Here is an 18,356-nt window from a genome sequence, read left to right as displayed (position 1 = left end):
TGGGGCAGAGATTCGCGTGTCCCCTCCCCAAAAAAAAGACGCCAAAAATGTAAGGAAATTTTTGAAAGGAAATTCAAAAGTAAAGTGACACCACCAGAAGTGAAGAGAAGTACAGTGAAAAACCGTTTAGGAAGTCGAAAGTAAACCATTGAGACATTTTGAGTAGTGCTAAGTGTAAGTGTTGTTTAATAAATGGCAATGCATGCTGGCGTTGAAAGACACCACATAAACATATATTAATCGTATATTATTGCTGCTATTATTTTTTTGTGATTGTTAGGAGCTCTCTATGAATGTTGAACGGAATCGAAGCGAAATCGAATCGAATCGAATCGAGATCGATCCATCTACGGATCGGTCTCTCTCTCTTTTTGGGGTTGGTTAAGATGAAGAGACTGTCAGGCACAAGTTACACAGAACAGAACTAGATGTTAGGATATACATATAAGTACGAGCATATTCGGTGTTTGTATGTCATATCTAAAAAATCATTTTAATTGTAGTTTATATTTTTGATAAATGTTATTAAGGAATGGAACAAAAAACGTAAATCAAAGTCATTTGTCGGCATTGTTGAGCATATTTGTATGGAATTTAAATTTTGTACAAGTTCTAGTAGATTGGCGGCAGTTCGGATTCGAAAAAAACAGTAGAGGAATGGCAAAATAGCAGCGAACGATAATTGATGAATGAAACCAAATCCAAAAAGTAAATTAAAATTCAAACTGGCTTCGTAGAAGTGTTTTTAAGTATTATTAGATTATGCATAAAGAAAGCTCTGAACAAAATGCTTGAACCACTAAATTATTATGGATATAACATATAGATATATGCAGGTAACTGAATAATCAATGGGTGTGTGTGTCTATGTTTGGTCCAGCGTCCATTGCAAAACGATCTCAGATCCGAGTTATCCTGTCTAACCGATCCGAAATCGTTTTGCATTCGCAACTGGACCTTTTCAATAAGTAGGATTTTAATTCTTCTAGTCCGTCAAATGTTTTAACAGAGTAATACAAAAAATATGAGCAACAAAATATATTTAATATGCATGCTTGAGTAGTGTCTGTTTGAATGTCTGTAATTTGTATGTAACTCAACAACCAACATAGAATTAGTGTCAAAGGACCCCATTTGATTTTCCTGTTTTCTCATTAGGAGTAAGCTATCTCTATGATTACATAGATTAGAACTTGAGGAACAAGATCAATTCATTCGGTAAATAATTTATTTAGACATTTTTAGCGCTTGGCAAAGAACTTCACCGAACTTTCAAGTAGCAATCCAAACCACAACTAACATAAAGGATAAATACCAAACAAAATAATTAACTACGACTGATTTTATACACGAATTGAAAAAGATTTACACAACAAATTATACACATATACATACATATATATGAATATTTATATTTATAATGTTGCTACTATATAAAAATAAATCAAGTTGAAGTTGAAGCCCTGGATAAAGTCCTGGACCTCTCCATCTGTAATACATTTTACACATTAGGCTATTTAACGCTACAAACTTAAATATCTACGAGTATATTAAATATATATTTATGTGTGTGTTTAAAGGCAAGAAAACCAACCACTTAGTAGTGAACTCAACAGTTTTTTAACACTCGAAAACAACAAAATCTTAGACTGCTTCGAAAACGTAAACGTGAAACTTAAAAAAAAAAATGTATAAAAAACTCTTGTGAAATAAAATGAAGATGAGACTCATTTAGGGAATTTTTCTGAACAGATTTTTCCGTTTCCGCTTTTTTCTCCCTACGCACTTGTTTAAAATGAGAAATTAAAACTAAACTGACTTTAAGCTAAACTGAATTTTCACTTTTAATGAACTAAAAACAAACAAAAAATCTAAACGCGCAAGACAAACAACAAGAACGAGGAAAATGAATATTTTCGCTAATTTTTCTAGCTGCAAAATATAATACTTATATACATTCGTAATATAATCTATAAATATAATGCATATACAAAATATAAGGCATATTAACTGTTTGTTGTTAGCTGCTTATTCTTCCTATTGAAGATTACCAAAAACGAAAAAAAAAAAAACAAGTTCATATCCCAAGCATTTTTGTAATTTTTAAAGCAAAGCAACATATTGAAAACTAACACTCAAAAAAAAAAAAAAATAATTTGTTAAGTAAAACATTTTAAGTCAAAAGTTAGTCTAACTTTAAATAAGAACCAAATGGGCAATTTATAATGCAATAACTAAGTAAGAAGTTCATAAAACCATTATAAATTTTTCATATACTTTTTCTGTATTTCGATTAAAAGAGTTTTTTTGTTTTTTTTTTTTTGTGTTAACGCGATGAATAATTTAAGCGGATTCGGCTTGTTTATTAAATTCATTATTAAATTCTTTATTTCATTGCACATTTACCAATGCTTAAAGTGATAAATGATTTTAATTATCTTCATTTTGTATAAAAAAGCAACTTATTTATTTAACTTTTAATTTTGTTTCTTACAGTATTGCACAAATTGCACAGCAACATCATTGAGAACAACAAGAGCTACTTGGCAGACAGAATACAGCAACATTTCATTTAAAAAAGAAAAGGCAAAAAAAATATTTTTAATAACTTAACATTCCCCATTAAATTGTGTTATGTTAAATTTGTTATCGAAGAAAGAAAGATGAAATTAATGAGTGAATCGCATTCATTTTGATGGCAATGCATAAACAAGTTTACGTTACGCAATTATTTTAAATCAATTTTGGGACTCAAAAAATTATATAAATATTAATATATTTGCAATTAGTGGAAATGAGTCTCTACGGTCGAACCGCACACAAACAAACAAACACATACAAGAATCAACGTTGCTAAATCATTGAAATATGCATAAATGTTATGCATAAATGCTCATCTTATTCATAATCACGCATTCAATATAGAATTTAGTATTTATAAAGCTATATAGTGCAACTAAGCCGATCATGGAATCATCATCTAGTCATCATGCATACATATATGTATTTTTATAATAATTAATATTAAAAAAAAAAAAAAAAAAAAAAAAAAAAAACCGCAAAAAGAACACCAATCTAATGTTAAATGTCGTTGTAATTAAGTTTTCTTTATATACACATATATATTATGTTTTAGCTAACGATTTATATATTTTCTGTGTAAGGATTGATTTTAACGTCTCCCGCAATTTGAATTTCTCTGCTAAAGCCAAGTTGAATTTGAAAATAAAAAACAAGTGTATACTGTATACAGGGTGTTGCTTAAATGGCTTTCATATACTAAATAGTAGTATGAAAACAAAACATTTTATCAGCTAAAGTAATATGTTTTCTTTATGGTTAATTGTTTACATTGTACGTTCAGTTACAACTCGTATATTTCGCTCAAATTTTGTTTTACACTTAAGAAATACAAAACTAAAACCAAAAAAACCAAAAAAAAAAAAACTCAAAACAAAAATGTTAAAGCAAAGGACAAGAAAATGTGGAAAATATGGACTGACAAGCAAATAATGTATATCATAGAGGGTTGGCATTTTTATTCTATACATATATAAAAAAAAGCTATATTACATGTAGACTTTGTCAGGCAGGCCATTCTCAGCTGTTTCGAACGAGAAATTGTTAACTTTTTGCGTTGAAATGAAAAAGGAAAATAAAAAATATATACACGCCCACCAAATGCATACTATATGCTATATACTGTTTCTAATATGCATACAAAGATTTAACCACAGTACAGAACAATTACAATTCGGTTCAAGTTTGTAACTGACTCAACTTACTGCCAGGATCAGCTCAGCTCAGCTCCTCAGACACCCTGCATGATACTCACTCAGTCAGTCAGTCACTCGACCATTCAATCAGTCATTCAACACTCAACCCAATCTTACCCACAACTCGAGCACAATTAAATGTAATAAACCAATAAACAATGACAATTTTCTTGAAAAATCGAAACCAAATACGCATTTAACTTGAATATTTTGTATTTTCAATTACAACCAACTGTTTTTTTGTATTCAATTTGAATTCCTCAAGAACAAGCTAAAAACAAAAGCGAATTAAAATGTAATATTAATCGTAACTAAATCGAATACGATGTAATTGAATGTGAACGTTATTAACTCATTAACTATTATTATTAACTAAGATTCCAACTGTATGCGCATTTTATATATATACTTATATATAAAACATTAAGGCAAACACAAGATAACAACTCATTAATGTAATGTGTAAGAGAAAACCAAAAGTACTTACAGTAAATTATATAAAAATATTTTTATACATGTGGAAAAACGTATAACAAAGAAAAAAAATCATAATTTATTAAAAGCTGCAGTTTGCTAGAGTGGCGAGTTCGGGAACATCTATTTGAATTTGATATAACAGATTTTGAACTCTACTCTAAAATCCAGTAAAATAATAATAGAAACAAATGAAAGTCTTTTTAATGCTTAGGGGCCACAATTTTCGAAGTAATTAAAAAAGAAAAAAACATGAAATTATTATTATATTAAAATATGGTATTAATTAACATTTAAAAAATGTTGTGTAACATTAATATTAAACCAACCAACAAGAACAACCAGCAACAACAATTGTATTGTAAGAATTTCTATTTCCATTAAACCACAATAAAATTATTTTGTTTTTAAATAAATCAGATGCGTTTTATTATTTGCTAAGTCCTAATTGCAGGTAAAGCATGGAACTAACTTACCAACCAAATTAACATTGAAAGTAAGAAGAGAGTGCAAAAATTTCTTCAAAAGATGGTAATATATAGTTGTAAGACAACCAATTTTTATTATAACCTTTTTTCAACCAATTTGTTTGATTCAAACAAATAATTTTTATTAAAGCCAAAGTCTTGATTCTTATTTTATTATTTATAATATAAATAATCAGTTCAATCTTATAAATATACTTAGTTAATATTATTCACATAATATTAAAAAACCCATATTTATTTTTTTTCTTTTCGTAGTTTATGAGTCCTGGAAACATTGAAATATTGAAATGAGTCAGATGCAACTGTTTTTCCAAGCACTACTTACATAGCCCGAAGTTCTTCTAGCGTTGGGAGATTTAAGCGAGCAGAAAGTTTTGCACGAAGCATCTGCTGATCCTCCTCGGGATGTTTCTTAAGCATATGGGAATGGCATTTCGCTCTGCAGGCAAACGGTTTTTCGCAAACGTCGCAAATATACGGTCGTAATCCCGTGTGGCTAAGCAGGTGCGACTTAAGGTACTTCGAGCGTTTAAAGCGTTTGAAGCAAACATCGCACTTCAGGTTCATCTCGTCGCTGTGAACCGCCATGTGCCCGCTCAAGGTGCGCCGCGACTGCAGCTTCTTCCCGCAAATATTGCAAGGGAAGCTGGGCTCCGCATGGGTGTTTTGATGTTCCTTGAGACCTGCTCTATTCTTGAAGCTCGCCTTGCAGACGGTGCACTCAAAAGGACGATCCTCCGTATGCACCAGCTTGTGAATATTTAAAGCCGCAACGGAGGACAGTGTTTTGTGGCACAGGTCACAGGTCGCCCCGTTTTTACGTTTGGCCCTCTCGGCTGCATTTGGTTCTTGAGAATCCGATGTGACTGACGTAATAACGAAATTAATTTCCTGTGTTTCTGCGGGCGGGAATTCGACATCTTCATCAAAGCTGTCTGACTTGAAATCCTGCTCCTGAGAATCTTGTAAGACTGTGCTGTCCACACGGCAGTTGGACAACTCCTCTTCAGGTGGTTTCACATTTGTGCATTTTTCCAACAAAACGGGATCTATGTCTTTGGTCCCCTGCTTCGATGATTCATTTCCTAGGCTCTCCTTTGCTTGGACGATGTGGTATATCACTTCTCTCTCCTGCTTGGTTATTTCGTTTTCCGCGCTGTTATGTGCTTGGACAATGTGGAACACCATTTCTGTCTCCGGTTCCTGAAGATCAAGTTTAGTTTGATCTGCGATTGGAGATTCCTGTAATACTTTTGTTTGATATTGTTGGATTTCGGCGGCTTCCAGGGCGGAATTAATTTTGGGTGCCTCCACGGGTTTGATGATGTGCGTCCAGTCGTCTTCGGCGAGTCCATACTGTTGACGAAGTGCCGGCACATCCAGCTGCTTGTTGGGAACCATTTCAGCGCGTCGCAGGACATCAAAAATGGCCTGGACTTTTGTGACATGCTCCGTGAAATTGATGAGTTTGCTGATTAGCGTGTAGCATTCGGTGCACAGCACGATGCTCAGCTCATCCTCTAGTCGCATCTGCAAGTAAAAAAAAGCACAGGTATTCTAGGCTTGTATCTCATCTCTGGCCGACTTACGTGCACCTCGAAATACTTGTGAATGGCTATTATAAGAACATTATCCCAGGTTCTTTGGCCATTTTCGCCTATTTGCACCTGTACATTGCCATGGGCATCGTCCTTGGCGCAGAGGCGGCACCAAGCTAACCAGTGGCTGCACTCCGTCATCCCGGCGATAGAACCCGTTCGCTTGTACGGCCAATTAGTCGCCGCAATATGCTCTTTTTGTTTACGTTTTTTTCAGAGATTAGCGTATTTGTTTGAAATGTGTGACCAGACCTCGTTGTCTAGGTGATACCTTAGCGATGCTAAACAGTATTTTTCCTTAACCTTTATGTAGGTGGTTCATTGTTGATCTAAATTTTTTTAAAAAGATTAAAAAAAAGAAAAAACTATACTTCTTTAAAATCTTATTTTGCAATTAAATTATTTTATTTAAACAGTATTTATAAAAAGAAAACCAAAAATATATTAATTTATTTCTTTTGGTAGTTTTTGAGTCCTGGAAACATAAAAATAAGTCAGATGCAAATGGTTTTAAAGGCTCTACGTACATAGCATGAAGTTCTTCCAGCGTTGGCAAGCGAACATTCAAACGAGAAGAAAGGTTTTCGCCGTTCTCCTGCTGAACCTCCTGCGGATGTTTCTTGAGCTTGTGTAAACGGCAGTTGTAGTTGGTGGTAAATGATTTTTCGCAGTAGTTGCAAACATACGGTCGTAGTCCCGTGTGGCTGAGCAGGTGGTTCTTAAAGGTCTTTGAACGTTTAAAGAGCGCGCCGCAGACATCGCACTTGAGGCGCCGCTCTTCGCTGTGCATCACCTTGTGTTTTTTCAAGTTTCCCCGCGTGTGCAGCTTCTTTCCGCAAATATTGCAAACAAAACTGGGTTCCTCATGGATTTGATGGTGTGCCTTCAGCCGAGCTTGATTCTTGAAGCTCGCCGTGCAAACGCTACATTTAAATGGACGATTGTCCGTATGCACCAGGTAGTGCTCTTTTAGAGCTGTAGTTGTCTTCAGCTGTTTCCCGCAGGTATCGCAAATATATGTCTTGGCATTCTGACACTTGCGCTCCAAGTGCTTCTCGTAGGAGGTGCGATTCTTGTATACCTTGCCACATTTTTCGCAGTTCATGTGTCTACGCTTGGTCGGCTCGGCTGCATTTGGTTCTTGAGAGTTTCCTGTGGCTGCAGTAATAACGAGATTTATTTGCTGCGTTTCTTCGGGCAGGAATTCGGTATCGTCATCAAAACTGTCAAGCAACTCTGACTTGACATCCTGCTCTTGAGCAACTGGTGAGACTGTGCTGTCATCGCGGCACTCGGTTAACTCCATTTCAAGTATATCCTCCATATTTGGTTCCAGGGGCGAATCCATTTCGGGGGCCTGCATGTGTTTGATGATGTGCGTCCAGTCGTCCTCGCCGAGTCCATACTGTTGACGCAGTGCCGCTAAATCCAGGTGCTTGTTGGACACCGTTTCTGAGCGTTGCAGGACCTCAAAAATGGCCTGGACTTTTGTGACATGCTCCGTGAAATTGATAAGTTTGCTAATTAGCGTGTAACATTCGGCGCACAGCACAATGCTCAACTCATCTTTTAGCATCTGCAAGTAAAAAATAAACACAGGTAATCCACGCTTGTATCTCATCTCTGGCCGACTTACGTGCACCTCGAAATACTTGTGAATGGCTATTATAAGGAGATTGTCCCAGGTTCCTTGGCCATTTTCGCCCATTTGCACTTGCACATTGCCATGGGCATCGTCCTTGGCGCAGAGGCGGCACCAAGTTAGCCAGTTGCTGCACTTCGTCATCCTGGTAATAGAAGCCGTTCGCTTGTACGGTCAATTAGTCGCCTCAGTATGTTCTTTTTTTGTTTACTTTTTTCCCAGGGATTGGCGCAATTGTTTGGAGTGTGTGACCAGACCTCGTTGTTCAGCTAATACCGTGGCGATGCCAAACGGTATTTTTTCTTAGCGTTTTTCTTAGTGATTATGGCCAATTTCAAATCGGATAAAAATTAGCGAAGTTATGAAAATTTCTGACAAAAACCGGGCTCAAATTTAGACTTATAGAGGTGTTAATTTAAGGCCTTTTAAGAAATGTTATAATACCTAACCAAAATATAAGGGACCTACAATTTTTAAAAAAGATTACTGGCAGTTGAAAACAAATAAATTTCTTTATAATCTTGTTTTGTAATTAATATTTTTTATTAAAACAAAAATGTTTACAGAAGCCGAAGTCTATTCAGTTATTTTATGATTTATATCATAATTTTTTTTTTTAATCCTAAACATTTACCATAAAATTAGTTGGTTAGTAGTATTAAAAAACAAAATTTAAAAAAAAACAAAAACATATTAATTTGTTCCTTTTGGTAGTTTTTGAGTCCTGGAAACATTGAAATAAGTCAGATGCAAATGGCTTTAAAGGTTCTACTTACATAGCACGAAGTTCTTCCAGCGTTGGCACATTCAAGCGAGAAGAAAGTCTTGCGCCGTCCTCCTGCTGAACCTCCTGGGGATGTTTTTTGAGCTTGTGCGAACGACAATTGGCGTTGCAGGCAAATGATTTTCCGCAGTAGTTGCAAACATACGGTCGTAATCCCGTGTGGCTGAGCAGGTGCGTCTTGAGGGTTTTTGAACGTTTAAAGAGCGCCCCGCAGACATCGCACTTGAGGCGCCGTTCTTCGCTGTGCACCACCTTGTGCATGTTCCAGGTGCGCCGCGTCTGCAGCTTCTTCCCGCAAATATTACAAACGAAGCTGGGCTCCGCATGGATTTGATGGTGTGCCTTCAGACGAGCTTGATTCTTGAAGCCCGCCTTGCAAACGCTGCACTCAAATGGACGATTGTCCGTATGCACCAGCTTGTGCTCATTTAGAGCTGTAATTGTCTTCAGCTGTTTCCCGCAACTATCGCAGATATATGGCTTGACATTCTGATGGATACCTTCTTTGTGGAGCTTTAAAGCCGTGGTGGACGAAAGCGTTTTGTTGCACAAATCACAGGTGGTCGTTGTCTTGTCCGCTTTTACTCGCCGCACGATCCTGCGACACTTGCGTTCCAAGTGCTTCTCGTAGGAGGCGCGATTCCTGTAGACCTTGCCACATCTGTCGCAGTTCATGTGTCCACGCTTGGCCGGCTCGGCTGCATTTGGTCCTTGAGAGTCTGCTGCGGCTGTAGTAATAACGAGATTTATTTGCTGCGTTTCTAAGGGCTGGAATTCGGTATCGTCATCAAAACTGTCAAGCAACTCTGACTTGACATCCTGCTCTTGAGCAACTGGTGAGACTGTACTGTCAACGCGACACTCGGCTAACTCCTCTTCATGTAGTCCAACAAGCATATCGTCGATATTTGGTTGATGTGTGCTCTTTTCCAACAAAATAGGACCTATGTCAATAAACTCCTGCTTTGGTATTTCATTTCCCAGGCTGTCCTTGGGTTGGAGAAGGTGCGATACCATTTCTCTCTCCGAATCTTCCAGATCCAGTTTAGTTTTATCTGCTATTGGAGATTCCTCTAATACTTTTGTTTGATTTTGATAGATTTCGGTGGCATCCAGGGCCGAATCCATTTCGGGTGCCTGCATGGGTTTGATGATGTGCGTCCAGTCGTCCTCGCCTAGTCCATACTGTTTACGCAGTGCCGCTAAATCCAAGTGCTTGTTGGACACCGTTTCTGTACGTCGCAGGACCTCAAAAATGGCCTGGACTTTTGTGACATGCTCCGCGAAATCGATAAGTTCGCTGATTAGCGTATAACATTCCGTGCACAGCACGCTGCTCAGCTCATCCTCCAGTCGCATCTGACGGGGAAATATAAGCCGCATGTATCCCGGACATGTATCTCAACTTTTACCGACATACCTGCACCTCGAAATACTTGCGAATGGCCATTATCAGGACATTATCCCAGGTTCCTTGGGCATTGTCCCCCGTTTGCACCTTCACATTGCCACGGGCATCGTCCTTGGCGCAGAGGCGACACCAAGTTAGCCAGTGGCTGCCCTCCGTCATCTTGGCAATGGAATCCATTCGCCTTTACGGCCACCTTATCGCATTAATACGCTCTTTTTGTTTACTTTTTGCCCAGAGATTAGCGTATTTGTTTGGAGTGGTGTGACCAGACCTCGGTGGCCGCAACGATGCCAAATGATTTCGATTACAAAAGCTTAGAGCTATGCCACTTTGAAATCGTATGTGGTGGTTCCGCATTGAGTTACCTTTCTGCAACCCATCGGAAACTTGAAAAATTTTGACCTGAACAGAGGTAAAAAATTGGACCCCCTGGAAACGGAAAATTTGAAATGCATGAATACAATTACGAATATACCTCTGCCACTTTAAAGTCCAAGTAAAATTGTAAAAGTTATGGGACCTGGTGCCCCGCTTGTGGTCACCTACATATCTGCATTTCATCGAAAACTTGGATAATTATGACATGAACAACCACCAATAAATTATTTAAAAAGCAATTTATTACGGAAAATTTTGAATGCAGTTTATTTAAGAGGTTTATTCAGATGAAATTTATTTCAGAATTTTGAAGAGCATGTCGTTCCGGGCTCAACAACAACACCTGGGACTACTAGAACATCCTGGAACGCAGGTACGACGGCAACAAGGGATTGCTGCAGTCCCCGTCCAGCAATTGAAACAGAAGTTTGTGCACTGGATGCAAGTTGGTAGATTGCAGCAGCCTCCTGGATTGCAGCACATCTTGAAGCAGTAGATTTCGGGAGTAGTTCAGGCCGGAACAAAGGGAGAAAGAAGAAAGGAAGAAGGCTTAAGTCCTGCTACACATGTGAACTGAAAAAAATAAAAAAAATGTTATCTTTGCTTTAAATAGTCTATTTTTTTGCTAGATACTCGCCACAACAAAAAAATTTGTGTTTTATTTTTGATGTGTTCACGACGACGTTAGGAGATGGAATGGGGAAATAACTTGACAGCATTCACCAGCTCTTAAACTTTTGACTTCTGATCAAATTGTGGAGCTACTAGATGCCTACAAAATCTACATATATGTGGTTTCTGAAAAGTGTTTTGACGCTACACTGCTACAACAATTATTATTGCTGTAAGAGTGGCGGGCAAAAATAAGTAGATGATTGCAACTAAGTCAAGGTAATCGGCCTAAATAAAGTAATAATAAAATGCAATATATCGAAATTGTTTCATAATCTTTTTTTGATAATACTTACATATAGTGTTTAAAGCTTCCCATTAAGAACTAAAAAACGAACATACATAACTCGCATGTACCTACTCAATTATGTCGTCTGAATCAAGCAAGCTTTGATTTTTAATACTTTGTTCAAAGAAAAATTTGGCATTTCATATTATTTTAGGTAGCACGCCACCATATATGACCAAGAAACCCATATCCCACCACAAAACCATTTAAAATTAATTGAAAAATTATTTTCTATCCGAATTTATTCGTTTTCAAAATGATGGAAATTAAAATCCTTGCTTCTTTAACAGGTTATATATTAGCAACAACCGCTGGGACCGCACGGCATGAAGGAGCATTGAATATAGGCGGGAGTGCATGGCGAACAGCAAAGTTCAATGCAGCAGTTGTAGCAACCTCCGCAAGGATCGCAGCATCGTGGTCCACAAGGTCCGCAGCACATGATCTTTCAAATATAATATTATAATTATTATTATTACATAATAAGCTCTGTACATACTTTCTATACTTACGTAAGCCTAAAAGTTTGTCTTTGCTAAATGCAGCAAAAAATCCTTGATTCCTTCTGATAAAAAATACATTTACGATTGGACTTCAAAATTCTAACCAAACTTACATTCAGGTTTTTTTTAAGAAACAGGATTTTACAACCAACAAAATATGTATTGAACAATTTTGGACAACAACTATTTTAAAAGGTGTTAACACAATGAATTTTTGAAAACGAATGACAAAAACCTATAGAGGTATGAGGCTTCAAAGAAAGGTTTATTGAATTTAACTTCTAGGGTTGCTTGATTAAACAAAATATACTTTAAAAGTGTTGTGTTAAAAATTGTTCGTAAACTTTTAAATTAGGCGGCCTTGGAAGCCTCCAATCGTGGACTCCACTGCGGATAGTCTATCTGAGTGGCCGCCTCGTATTCCTGTACTAAGCAATCTACTGTGTCACGAGCAATATCAAGTTCGGTTAGATCATCCTTGAACATGGACACTCGACGGAAATTGTCCAGAAAGGCGTTGCGCTTCCTTAACTTATCGTATTGGGTTAGGGCCCTTTTGAAAAGCGCACTTATTCCCGTGTGATTGGCCATCATCAACCCGGAAACCTTGTGGGCCGATTGGACGTACGGAGAACTACGCGGTAAGGCCACCTGAATACTCGCGGGACCCCAAGGAATAAAGTTGGCCAGCTTTCGCTCCCGAATGCGCTGCAGAGACTTGTGCACCTGGGAGGGATCCACCTCGCCCTGGATAATGTTTAGAATCGAGATGAAGCAATGCCGATTCTGCTTGTCAGTTGTGGCTGACACCATCATGTTCTTGGGCTGAAGAAGGCGGCGCATCACATCCAACACGGTGGTCTTCCGCACATTTGTTTTGGTCTGCAGATTTTGTATTTTTTTTTAAGAGCAATGATATTAAAAAATGTTAACTTTAATTTAAACTTCAGCAAACTTACCTCGTAGTCTGTGATCAGTGGAGTATATCCAGTCATCAGGAAGTGCAGCCTTGGTGTGGGAATAAGTGAGGCAGTCAAACCAATCAAATTATTGTTCATATAAGAGGGATATCGCAGAGTGGTGGTGCTCAAGCTCATGATGGTGGACACCAAATTGTTGATCTGCGTAAAAGTGGGAGTCTGGATGTGTAGCCTCTCGGTGGCGATGCGATTTAGAGCGGTATTATCGAGGACCACCACGCTATCTGCGCACTTCGTGAGTCGCTTCAAAGTGAGAATCGAGTTGTATGGTTGGACAACCACGTCGCTGATCTCATCCTGATTGGGGAAAACACTGTATGTTTGAATAAGTTTTTTGGGAAAGCGGTCCGCGAGACGCTCCAGGACATAAGATCCCATTCCGGATCCTGTGCCGCCAGCTATCGAGTGGCAGAGAACGAACCCCTCCAGCGAATCGCTGCCATCTGCCTCCCGATCGAGGATATCGAAAACCTCCTCCTGAACCTTTTCTCCTTGGCTGAAACCAGAGGCCCAGTTGTTTCCCGCTCCTCCACCGTGTTTTGAGAGATAAACATTTTCTTGGTTGTAAAGCTAAAAATAACAATGATAAAAAACAATAATTTGTTGTATATTTTGCTTTTGTTTTAAAGTATTTTTAAAAAAAATATGAAGGTAGTAAAAATTGTTTAATGACCTTGGCATATGGAGAGGTCATGATGTTGTTAATGACCCGGGGCTCCAAATCCAGCAGAACTGCTCTTGGTATATAATGATTGTCATCCGCTTGATAAAAGAAAACGTCCTTGCGATCCTGTCCATCGGTAGCAAAGTCTTCAAGGACGCCATCAGGAGAGATCCCGTGCTCCAGGCACAATCTCTTCCAAAACTCGAAACCAACTGCGAAAGTAAGATTATTGTTTAAGTTGTAATTTTACCGGTTTGATTTAACTACTCTGATTTCCGCATTGGCCCAATTGAAGAGTTATTATTTCACTTGGCATTTTTAATTGTTCTTTTTTTGGTAAAACTTTCGCTTTTTTTTATCTCTAAATAATAACTGTTAAATTTATGCTAGCTGAGGAAGAAATATAAGAGTTGATATCGATATAAGCAGAATTTGTTATAAGATAAAAGTACTTTGATTTCTTAAGAGCACTCTGTTATCGATTTCGTTTACTCATATCTATTAGTTTTATTATATGTTTCGGGTGCTAATTATGTATTTAAATTTTAAGTTTATTTTGTCAATTTTTACTGACTCACGGATTTGAAATATGGCAAGGTTCACCCTGTAGGTAAGTGTAACGGTTTTTGCAGGGGATGGTATTTTTCGTGCTACCGCGCAACGTGCACACTGGCAGCAAAAATTCCAATTGGAGAATTGAAAATTCGTACCAAATGTTGTTTTTATAAAATATTAAATTAAAATCGAAATGCTGCGGCAGGAGAATTTAGCAGCCAACTTCTGTGGCCTGCTGGCCAGCCAGGGTTACAAGGGTAAGACCATTTTGGACATTATTTGACACTGATTTTAAGACACATAGCTCTTTTAAAAAGCAGAGAAGGCAAACGAGTGGCGAATTTTGGGACAGGAACAGGATGGATCCTTGCTAACCTCCTGGATATTTGAGTATTCCGATGAAGACCAGCGCAAGGAGACCTGCATTGGGCACTTTCATGCCACCAAAAAGCAGCTAAGACTTCTTTGGACTTTGCAGAACTCCCGCGAGATTATCCAGGCGACCATAAATAGTAGTGTCACCTTGCTGTCCTTTGTGGAGAAAACCGAAGGCAAACTCTATCAGGCATTTATCGTGGAGGTGCGTAGCTCGGAGGGCGGCACTGCCACGCCCCTTAATCCAGAGCCCACCCCACGCCAGATGATGACCCAGTTTTTGTGGCGTGTGGAGAGCGCCACACGCACCTGCTGGCAGGACAAGCTACTGGTGCTCACCCATGAGGAATGTAAGTCTATTGGAGAACCGTATCTATCTTAATTAATTATTTTTTATATAATTCCCCAGCCATCAAACAGTTTACTTGCGTAGTGAAGCAAAGCTCGACGACCTCCCCGGCAATCGGATCAGGGGATGCAAGCGCCTGGCATCTGGACACCAGCATTCTGACCCATGAAACGCTGGCCAAGAACTTCAGTTGGGCCCAGTGGGATCCCGAGTGCCAGGCCCTCTACTACATCCATTTGAAGCCGAAGGCCAAGAGCCTCAGTTTGCTCGATGAAAGGGAGGAGACTGGTGAACAGGTGGCTCCCATTTTAAGTCCAACCCTCTCGGCCTTCCAGTTCAACGAGAAACAGCCCACGGAAACAGTGGTGGGTGATATTGATCGGAATATAGATTATTGCCATTTCTACTTACGTTTTCCTCTTTCCTAGCTGAATATTCCACTCAACCTACCAAAGCTGCCCAATGGTTCCAACGAGGAAAATCCGAGCTACGATGACGATGCGGTTCCTTTGCGCGTTCATGACAGTTCTCTGAATCTCATTATTCTGGCGGACACATCGGGAATGTTCTTTGTGTGCCACTACTATCTGTATCAGCCGATGCAATCGGATCAGAAGGACGTGCACTTTGCCTACTCAGTGACTTTGTTGCACCACGGCTGTGTGGTGCACTGCGTCATGCCCGGTGTTCCATGGCAGAAGGCCCGTCTGCTGAGGCCCACATTTGCGCTGCACGGCCAGCATCATTTGCTCGTATCGTCCGCCTTCTTTGTTCATCTGCTGGACGTGGGACTGCACCACGAACCGAACTGCCACATCGTGTGTGCCGCTCACAATCGAAGTGTCGATCGCTCGCAACTGGTGCCCCTGCGAAAGTGGGGAGCCTTGGCCTATGATGCGGCCACTTTGGATCTGGTCTCTCTTACCGTGCCTAAATCCCATTTGATCGAGGCCTTCCGGAATGATAGTTCACTGGATAACAGAATCAGCATCATTCATTACTTTTTGCTGCACTCGAACGACATGGACGTGCTGGCCGAACTGCTGAATAGTATCCTAGAGCGTCCACTTTCCCTGGACACAGTGGCCCTGCTGAAGGAGGCTCTTGTGGCGGGAAGTTATGCGGCTGCAGTGCGCGGCTTGCCGGAGGAGGCCAAGCCGCTAATGAGGTTGCTGCCCCTAACAACTGCTTTGGCATCGCGACCAATTCATGCGAAAGTGGCTGATATAAGCGTGGGTCTCTCCCATGAAACCCTGCACAATACCAGCATGATGTTGCTGTCCCCGCAGCAGAGATTGTCGCCATATCGCACGGATATTTGGACGAGGCTGTGGGATCTTCTAAACGAGTCGGCCAAGCAGGAGCAGCCGAGGTTCAGTGCCGAGCAGGTGACTGAAAAGTTGATCTTCAGTCTGGCTTGCTATCAGCCGGAGGCACTTTCCAGATGCACTACACCGGATGCGGGCACCGGTGGCTTTGGCGACTATAGCAGTGGAAGTGCTTTTCCGTTTAGCAACGAGGTGCTGCCCTTTATCGAACTGGAGGGATGCACGGCCAGCAAGCAGGAGCATGTGATTTCAGTGGTATGTTGGAATCTATTCCAGATGAATTCATGTTATTAAAGCTGTGCTTCTTTCAGTATCTGCGCGAACTGAGCGTCCATTTGGTGAAGCATTCCTCGAAGCCACACACAGGCTTTCGCTGGTTGAAGGAGACCTTCTTTGAGCGCTCCCAGGCTCCAGCTCATGTACATGCGGTCGCCTCACAGTTTGTTTCCTCGCAATTGGAGCTTTCGCGGGCCCTTTGCTCACTGGTTTGTCGAGCGGCGGGTCTAGATGCTCGCATGGAGACTTTGAGGGGCTTTCAGTTGATGTGGGTTAAACTAAGCTCAGATAATGATTATTATTTATATTAATTAGGTACTTGTTAATTGCAGTGACCAGATGGCTGCCAACCAGCAGCACTCGCTGTTCCTCATTCTTGAACGCTATTGCCTGGCTGTGGAATCAATTGCCTTTCCCCTGCCCGAAGGATTCTCCTCGTTCTTCACCTACTTGGGTTATCGTGCCTTGGGCTATGATATGTTCTTGCAATATGTGGAAAATCATGTCTTCGAACTGCAAGTGGATGTGATGAAGGCCATTGTTTTTGGTGGGTTTGTAATACTCTCATTTACTGTACATTTTATTGCAATATCTTCTTGTTTCGATCTGTAGATATTGAAGATTCCCCTTTGGGTATTGAGCGAAAGCTGTCGCTTTTATCGGCTCTGCCCAAGCAAAGGGCCCAACGATTGCTGAAATGCTGGCAGCATCCGGATAGTCTTATGATTCGTGGTCGTGAGCATGCGGCCAATATTCTGTCGGGCCAGCAACAGGAGGTTTTGCAGCAGAGGCCATCCGTTTGTGCGAACCAGTCGCGCAATAATGCGCGTAGCGGTGAGAAATAGTTCCTTTAACTCATCCTAACATAATCATTTTTCATTTGCACACTCATTACACACACATCTCGTCCAGCTTTGGGCAAGCCCAACACTGTTGTTTGCCACTCGCTGCTTTTGGTTTTTCTGCTTATCATTTTGACATCGGTCGTCCTGAGCATATCCAGCTATGTTTTCAGGCAACGTCCGCTCACTTGGTAGAAATAAAACCTAAATCGCTGCACGGTAAGAAGAGCTGAAAAGCTGATCAGTGTTCGCCAGTCTTTGTACCATTTGAGCAATTTGTTTTCTTGTTTTAATAGCATTTCTTTGGCTAAAGTATAATTTGTGTTTTATATTTCTAGATCTAACTGCCGAAGCCCTTTCGCCACTAGACTCATTTCTTGACTTGCTGACAGCCAAGGCCAGTCTAAACGAATTGGACTACAATCTGCTTATTGAAACTACTTTGAGCTCCATCGATCAGCTGAAGGTGGAGGCCTAATGTGCTTGTCTTAGTATTAAGTAAAAATAATAGATGTATTGCATTACTTGAAGGTATTGTGTCAAAATATCAAGTATTTGGGTTGGACCCATCCCATTAATTACCAGTAGTTCAGATGAGTTGAAGGCAGCTTATAGAAATTCCAAAGATTTCCTAATATTTTTTGTGTGCAAATTTAATCTTAGTTACTGTGTTTTAGTGTTACACTTTTGGTTCCTATTATATGTAAAAGTACTTACATATTCCCATTCCATGTCTGTTAACGGATAATTTGTATTGCAAAATAATGTACCTAAAAAGTATACGTATTTATTTATATTTATTTGATATAATCCCAATAAATAAATTAGCTATTTATAAAATATAACACATTCTTTATGGGTTGGTTTTTAGTAAAGATATAATCTTTATCATGAAAAACAAACCGATAAATGTTCGACGTCCTTTCAAATATTTCTGAACTTCAAACCTCTCGTTGGTATGGGTTCGAAAAG

General features: G+C 39.6%; 8 protein-coding genes across 21 annotated transcripts in view; 2 read left to right on the top strand and 6 right to left on the bottom strand.

Moving 5' to 3' along the window:
• Positions 1–4,666, top strand: part of LOC108101166 (brain tumor protein) — a 39,428-nt gene extending 34,762 nt beyond the window's left edge. For all 8 annotated transcript variants that reach the window (XM_017205389.2, XM_017205390.2, XM_017205391.2 and 5 more), the window contains one exon: positions 2,497–4,666. In XM_017205389.2, coding sequence (XP_017060878.1) covers positions 2,497–2,576 — 80 coding nt within the window. In that variant the 3' untranslated portion in view covers positions 2,577–4,666. The remainder of the gene's footprint in view (positions 1–2,496) is intronic.
• On the bottom strand, positions 3,167–6,581 carry LOC108101171 (zinc finger protein weckle-like). Of its 2 annotated transcripts, none has more exons than XM_017205399.2 (3): positions 6,328–6,581; positions 5,064–6,268; positions 3,167–5,003 (listed from the first exon to the last, which is right to left on the bottom strand). In XM_017205399.2, exons 1-3 carry the CDS (start codon positions 6,475–6,477, stop codon positions 4,973–4,975), a joined length of 1,386 nt encoding a protein of 461 aa, XP_017060888.2. In that variant the 5' UTR covers positions 6,478–6,581; the 3' UTR covers positions 3,167–4,972. The 2 variants fall into 2 exon arrangements, with proteins under 2 accessions (XP_017060888.2, XP_017060890.2); XM_017205401.2 differs by having other exon boundaries at positions 6,334–6,581.
• Positions 6,582–8,236, bottom strand: LOC108101173 (zinc finger protein weckle-like). 2 transcript variants are annotated; one of them, XM_017205403.2, is made up of 3 exons: positions 7,973–8,236; positions 6,864–7,912; positions 6,582–6,665 (listed from the first exon to the last, which is right to left on the bottom strand). In XM_017205403.2, exons 1-3 carry the CDS (start codon positions 8,120–8,122, stop codon positions 6,635–6,637), a joined length of 1,230 nt encoding a protein of 409 aa, XP_017060892.1. In that variant the 5' UTR covers positions 8,123–8,236; the 3' UTR covers positions 6,582–6,634. The 2 variants fall into 2 exon arrangements, with proteins under 2 accessions (XP_017060892.1, XP_017060891.1); XM_017205402.2 differs by lacking the exon at positions 6,582–6,665 and adding an exon at positions 6,765–6,811.
• Positions 8,237–8,499: 263 nt separating this feature from the next.
• On the bottom strand, positions 8,500–10,445 carry LOC108089176 (zinc finger protein weckle-like). The gene is made up of 3 exons (XM_017187312.2): positions 10,183–10,445; positions 8,755–10,121; positions 8,500–8,702 (listed from the first exon to the last, which is right to left on the bottom strand). The coding sequence occupies exons 1-3, from the start codon at positions 10,348–10,350 to the stop codon at positions 8,672–8,674; spliced, it is 1,566 nt and encodes a 521-aa protein (XP_017042801.1). The 5' UTR covers positions 10,351–10,445; the 3' UTR covers positions 8,500–8,671.
• Positions 10,446–10,794: 349 nt separating this feature from the next.
• Positions 10,795–11,297, bottom strand: LOC108089131 (keratin-associated protein 9-2). Its single transcript, XM_017187247.2, has 2 exons — positions 11,189–11,297; positions 10,795–11,124 (listed from the first exon to the last, which is right to left on the bottom strand). Exon 2 carries the CDS (start codon positions 11,032–11,034, stop codon positions 10,882–10,884), a length of 153 nt encoding a protein of 50 aa, XP_017042736.1. The 5' UTR covers positions 11,035–11,124; positions 11,189–11,297; the 3' UTR covers positions 10,795–10,881.
• A 439-nt stretch (positions 11,298–11,736) lies between these two features.
• On the bottom strand, positions 11,737–12,260 carry LOC108089213 (male-specific sperm protein Mst84Dd). Of its 4 annotated transcripts, none has more exons than XM_017187363.2 (3): positions 12,129–12,260; positions 12,012–12,077; positions 11,737–11,957 (listed from the first exon to the last, which is right to left on the bottom strand). In XM_017187363.2, the coding sequence occupies exon 3, from the start codon at positions 11,952–11,954 to the stop codon at positions 11,811–11,813; it is 144 nt and encodes a 47-aa protein (XP_017042852.1). In that variant the 5' UTR covers positions 11,955–11,957; positions 12,012–12,077; positions 12,129–12,260; the 3' UTR covers positions 11,737–11,810. The 4 variants fall into 4 exon arrangements, with proteins under 4 accessions (XP_017042852.1, XP_017042851.1, XP_043065369.1 ...); XM_017187362.2 differs by having other exon boundaries at positions 12,025–12,077; positions 12,129–12,256; XM_043209434.1 differs by having other exon boundaries at positions 12,025–12,074; positions 12,129–12,240.
• A 5-nt stretch (positions 12,261–12,265) lies between these two features.
• LOC108089211 (tubulin gamma-2 chain) lies at positions 12,266–14,061 on the bottom strand. Its single transcript, XM_017187361.2, has 4 exons — positions 13,927–14,061; positions 13,669–13,871; positions 12,975–13,565; positions 12,266–12,897 (listed from the first exon to the last, which is right to left on the bottom strand). The coding sequence occupies exons 1-4, from the start codon at positions 13,973–13,975 to the stop codon at positions 12,367–12,369; spliced, it is 1,374 nt and encodes a 457-aa protein (XP_017042850.1). The 5' UTR covers positions 13,976–14,061; the 3' UTR covers positions 12,266–12,366.
• A 246-nt stretch (positions 14,062–14,307) lies between these two features.
• On the top strand, positions 14,308–18,166 carry LOC108089210 (protein pigeon). 2 transcript variants are annotated; one of them, XM_017187360.2, is made up of 9 exons: positions 14,308–14,471; positions 14,535–14,939; positions 14,999–15,303; positions 15,367–16,521; positions 16,578–16,810; positions 16,875–17,089; positions 17,155–17,376; positions 17,455–17,603; positions 17,723–17,839. In XM_017187360.2, the coding sequence occupies exons 1-8, from the start codon at positions 14,408–14,410 to the stop codon at positions 17,577–17,579; spliced, it is 2,724 nt and encodes a 907-aa protein (XP_017042849.1). In that variant the 5' UTR covers positions 14,308–14,407; the 3' UTR covers positions 17,580–17,603; positions 17,723–17,839. The 2 variants fall into 2 exon arrangements, with proteins under 2 accessions (XP_017042849.1, XP_017042848.1); XM_017187359.2 differs by lacking the exon at positions 17,455–17,603 and having other exon boundaries at positions 14,309–14,471; positions 17,723–18,166.
• The last annotated feature ends 190 nt before the right edge of the window (positions 18,167–18,356 follow it).

The sequence above is a fragment of the Drosophila ficusphila genome, unplaced genomic scaffold, assembly GCF_018152265.1.
Source record: "Drosophila ficusphila isolate 14025-0441.05 unplaced genomic scaffold, ASM1815226v1 contig_127, whole genome shotgun sequence".
Lineage (NCBI taxonomy): Eukaryota > Metazoa > Arthropoda > Insecta > Diptera > Drosophilidae > Drosophila > Drosophila ficusphila.
Note: the sequence above shows the minus strand (reverse complement) of the source record. Positions and strands in the feature narration are given on the sequence as shown.

Coding starts and splice junctions, on each gene's coding strand:
- LOC108089176 (XM_017187312.2), bottom strand. CDS start 10,350: ATGGATTCCATTGCCAAGATGACGGAGGGCAGCCACTGGCTAACTTGG. Junction 10,122..10,182: donor GCAAGTATTTCGAGGTGCAG/GTATGTCGGTAA, acceptor TTTCCCCGTCAG/ATGCGACTGGAGGATGAGCT. Junction 8,703..8,754: donor CTGGAAGAACTTCGTGCTAT/GTAAGTAGAACC, acceptor CAATGTTTCCAG/GACTCAAAAACTACCAAAAG.
- LOC108089213 (XM_017187363.2), bottom strand. CDS start 11,954: ATGTGCTGCGGACCTTGTGGACCACGATGCTGCGATCCTTGCGGAGGT.
- LOC108089211 (XM_017187361.2), bottom strand. CDS start 13,975: ATGCCAAGTGAAATAATAACTCTTCAATTGGGCCAATGCGGAAATCAG. Junction 13,872..13,926: donor GGGCCAATGCGGAAATCAGA/GTAGTTAAATCA, acceptor TTACTTTCGCAG/TTGGTTTCGAGTTTTGGAAG. Junction 13,566..13,668: donor TGACCTCTCCATATGCCAAG/GTCATTAAACAA, acceptor TGTTATTTTTAG/CTTTACAACCAAGAAAATGT.
- LOC108101173 (XM_017205403.2), bottom strand. CDS start 8,122: ATGACGAAGTGCAGCAACTGGCTAACTTGGTGCCGCCTCTGCGCCAAG. Junction 7,913..7,972: donor ACAAGTATTTCGAGGTGCAC/GTAAGTCGGCCA, acceptor TTTTACTTGCAG/ATGCTAAAAGATGAGTTGAG. Junction 6,666..6,863: donor CTGGAAGAACTTCATGCTAT/GTACGTAGAGCC, acceptor AAAAAAATTTAG/ATCAACAATGAACCACCTAC.
- LOC108101171 (XM_017205399.2), bottom strand. CDS start 6,477: ATGACGGAGTGCAGCCACTGGTTAGCTTGGTGCCGCCTCTGCGCCAAG. Junction 6,269..6,327: donor ACAAGTATTTCGAGGTGCAC/GTAAGTCGGCCA, acceptor TTTTACTTGCAG/ATGCGACTAGAGGATGAGCT. Junction 5,004..5,063: donor CTAGAAGAACTTCGGGCTAT/GTAAGTAGTGCT, acceptor CAATGTTTCCAG/GACTCATAAACTACGAAAAG.
- LOC108089210 (XM_017187359.2), top strand. CDS start 14,408: ATGCTGCGGCAGGAGAATTTAGCAGCCAACTTCTGTGGCCTGCTGGCC. Junction 14,940..14,998: donor GGTGCTCACCCATGAGGAAT/GTAAGTCTATTG, acceptor ATAATTCCCCAG/CCATCAAACAGTTTACTTGC. Junction 16,522..16,577: donor AGGAGCATGTGATTTCAGTG/GTATGTTGGAAT, acceptor TGCTTCTTTCAG/TATCTGCGCGAACTGAGCGT.
- LOC108089131 (XM_017187247.2), bottom strand. CDS start 11,034: ATGTGCTGCAATCCAGGAGGCTGCTGCAATCTACCAACTTGCATCCAG.